At 44.2% G+C, this 1451-nt stretch overlaps 1 protein-coding gene across 1 annotated transcript in view; it reads right to left on the reverse strand.

Moving 5' to 3' along the window:
- LOC106876122 (uncharacterized) overlaps nucleotides 1-1416 on the reverse strand; it is a 3868-nt gene extending 2452 nt beyond the window's left edge. Inside the window, exon 1 of the mRNA XM_014924531.1 lies at nucleotides 8-1416. Within this exon, the coding sequence (XP_014780017.1) occupies nucleotides 8-1416 (1409 nt within the window). The remainder of the gene's footprint in view (nucleotides 1-7) is intronic.
- Between the last annotated feature and the right edge of the window lie 35 nt (nucleotides 1417-1451).

Genomic DNA, 1451 nt, shown 5'->3' on the forward strand with positions numbered 1-1451 from the left:
CTGGGACCTCCGAAATGTGAAAGGTAGGTCTGCTGCTGATGGGAAAAGATGCATTCTGGGTATGAGGACAATGTTGCCTCGACCACACCCTGTGATTATTGTGGCCTCAATCAGATTAGGAGATAAGGACTTAACGATTAAACGTGTGCTGTTGCATTGTTTAGGCAAAACCAAATTTCGAATGAGTATTATAGGGGCACCAACTTTAAGTTTGAGAATGTGTGGAGGTAGTCCAGGGGGCTCAAGGGAATTTAGTACTTCTATTGGATAGTTGATGACGTCCTCAGGGTCAGGAGTTGTATCAATAGACTTATATATATAGTCATCTCCAAGAATGATTTTTAGCATTTGATCATCAATATGGTTAACAGTTGTATTCTTCGGGGCTAGAATAGCCCTTTGGCCAATCCAATCCATATTATGATAATTTGCTTGGAGATCTGGGAAAACTGCATCGGTGAGATCAGAAGGCGTATCAACAATGGTACAAAGTGAATCAATGGTAATATTACCCTTTTCATCGCAGGGAGTTTTGGCTTCGCCAAGTGCAAGGAGGGTGTGAGAAAATTCTGCTGATGCTACGTCACCTCGCATATGAGCCCGCATGTTAGTGTGAAGTTTGATAGTCTTCACCAGGGGCCACAATGCAGATGACTTAAGACACGCACGTACTGTACCAGCTGTATTCCCCTTGGGAATAACTGGCAGTGTTTGCCTGAAGTCCCCTAAAAGAAGAAGTGTTATGCCTCCCATGGGAACTGTAGAGTCTTTGATGTCTCTCAGAGATCTATCTAGCGCCTCAAGAGCACCTCTGTGGGCCATTGTACATTCATCCCAAACAATAAGCTTGCATCGTCTGAACACTTCTGCCTGCTCTGAGCTGTTACTGATGTTGCAAATTGGTGTGTTCGTCTTTGCTAAGTCAAGTGGGAGCTTGAAAGTGGAGTGAGTTGTCCTGCCGCCTGGCAACAAAGTAGCCGCAATTCCAGATGATGCCACAGCTAAGGCAATGCCTTGTGTTCGCCTAATCTCAGCCAATATTAATTTTGTGAGAAAAGTTTTGCCAGTTCCTGCAGGAGTGTCGAGGAAGAAAATCTCCCCAGCTTTGTCCCAGACAGAATTAATAATGGAGTTGTAAGCGAACTTCTGTTCTGGAAGGAGCTTTGGCTCATTGTTCGCTATGTACAGGGCAAGTTCATCAACATTATAACATGTCTCACGCAGCAAATCGGAAGACAGTGTGTTTGGGCATTCCCGGTTTGTTGAAAGTAGACCATACACTGGCAACAGACTCCCGCCCATATTGAGAACAGTATCTTCAATTTCAAGCAGTGCTCTGTTGTAAATGAGGTCACTGTAGTCGATGTCGATTGATGGATTTAGCAAGTGAACCTGATGCAGGAAATCTTCAGACATGTAATTTTTGTAGGTCAGCCATAAAGAGGCAGGAT

Source organism: Octopus bimaculoides, chromosome 14 (genome assembly GCF_001194135.2).
Source record: "Octopus bimaculoides isolate UCB-OBI-ISO-001 chromosome 14, ASM119413v2, whole genome shotgun sequence".
NCBI classification, from domain to species: domain Eukaryota; kingdom Metazoa; phylum Mollusca; class Cephalopoda; order Octopoda; family Octopodidae; genus Octopus; species Octopus bimaculoides.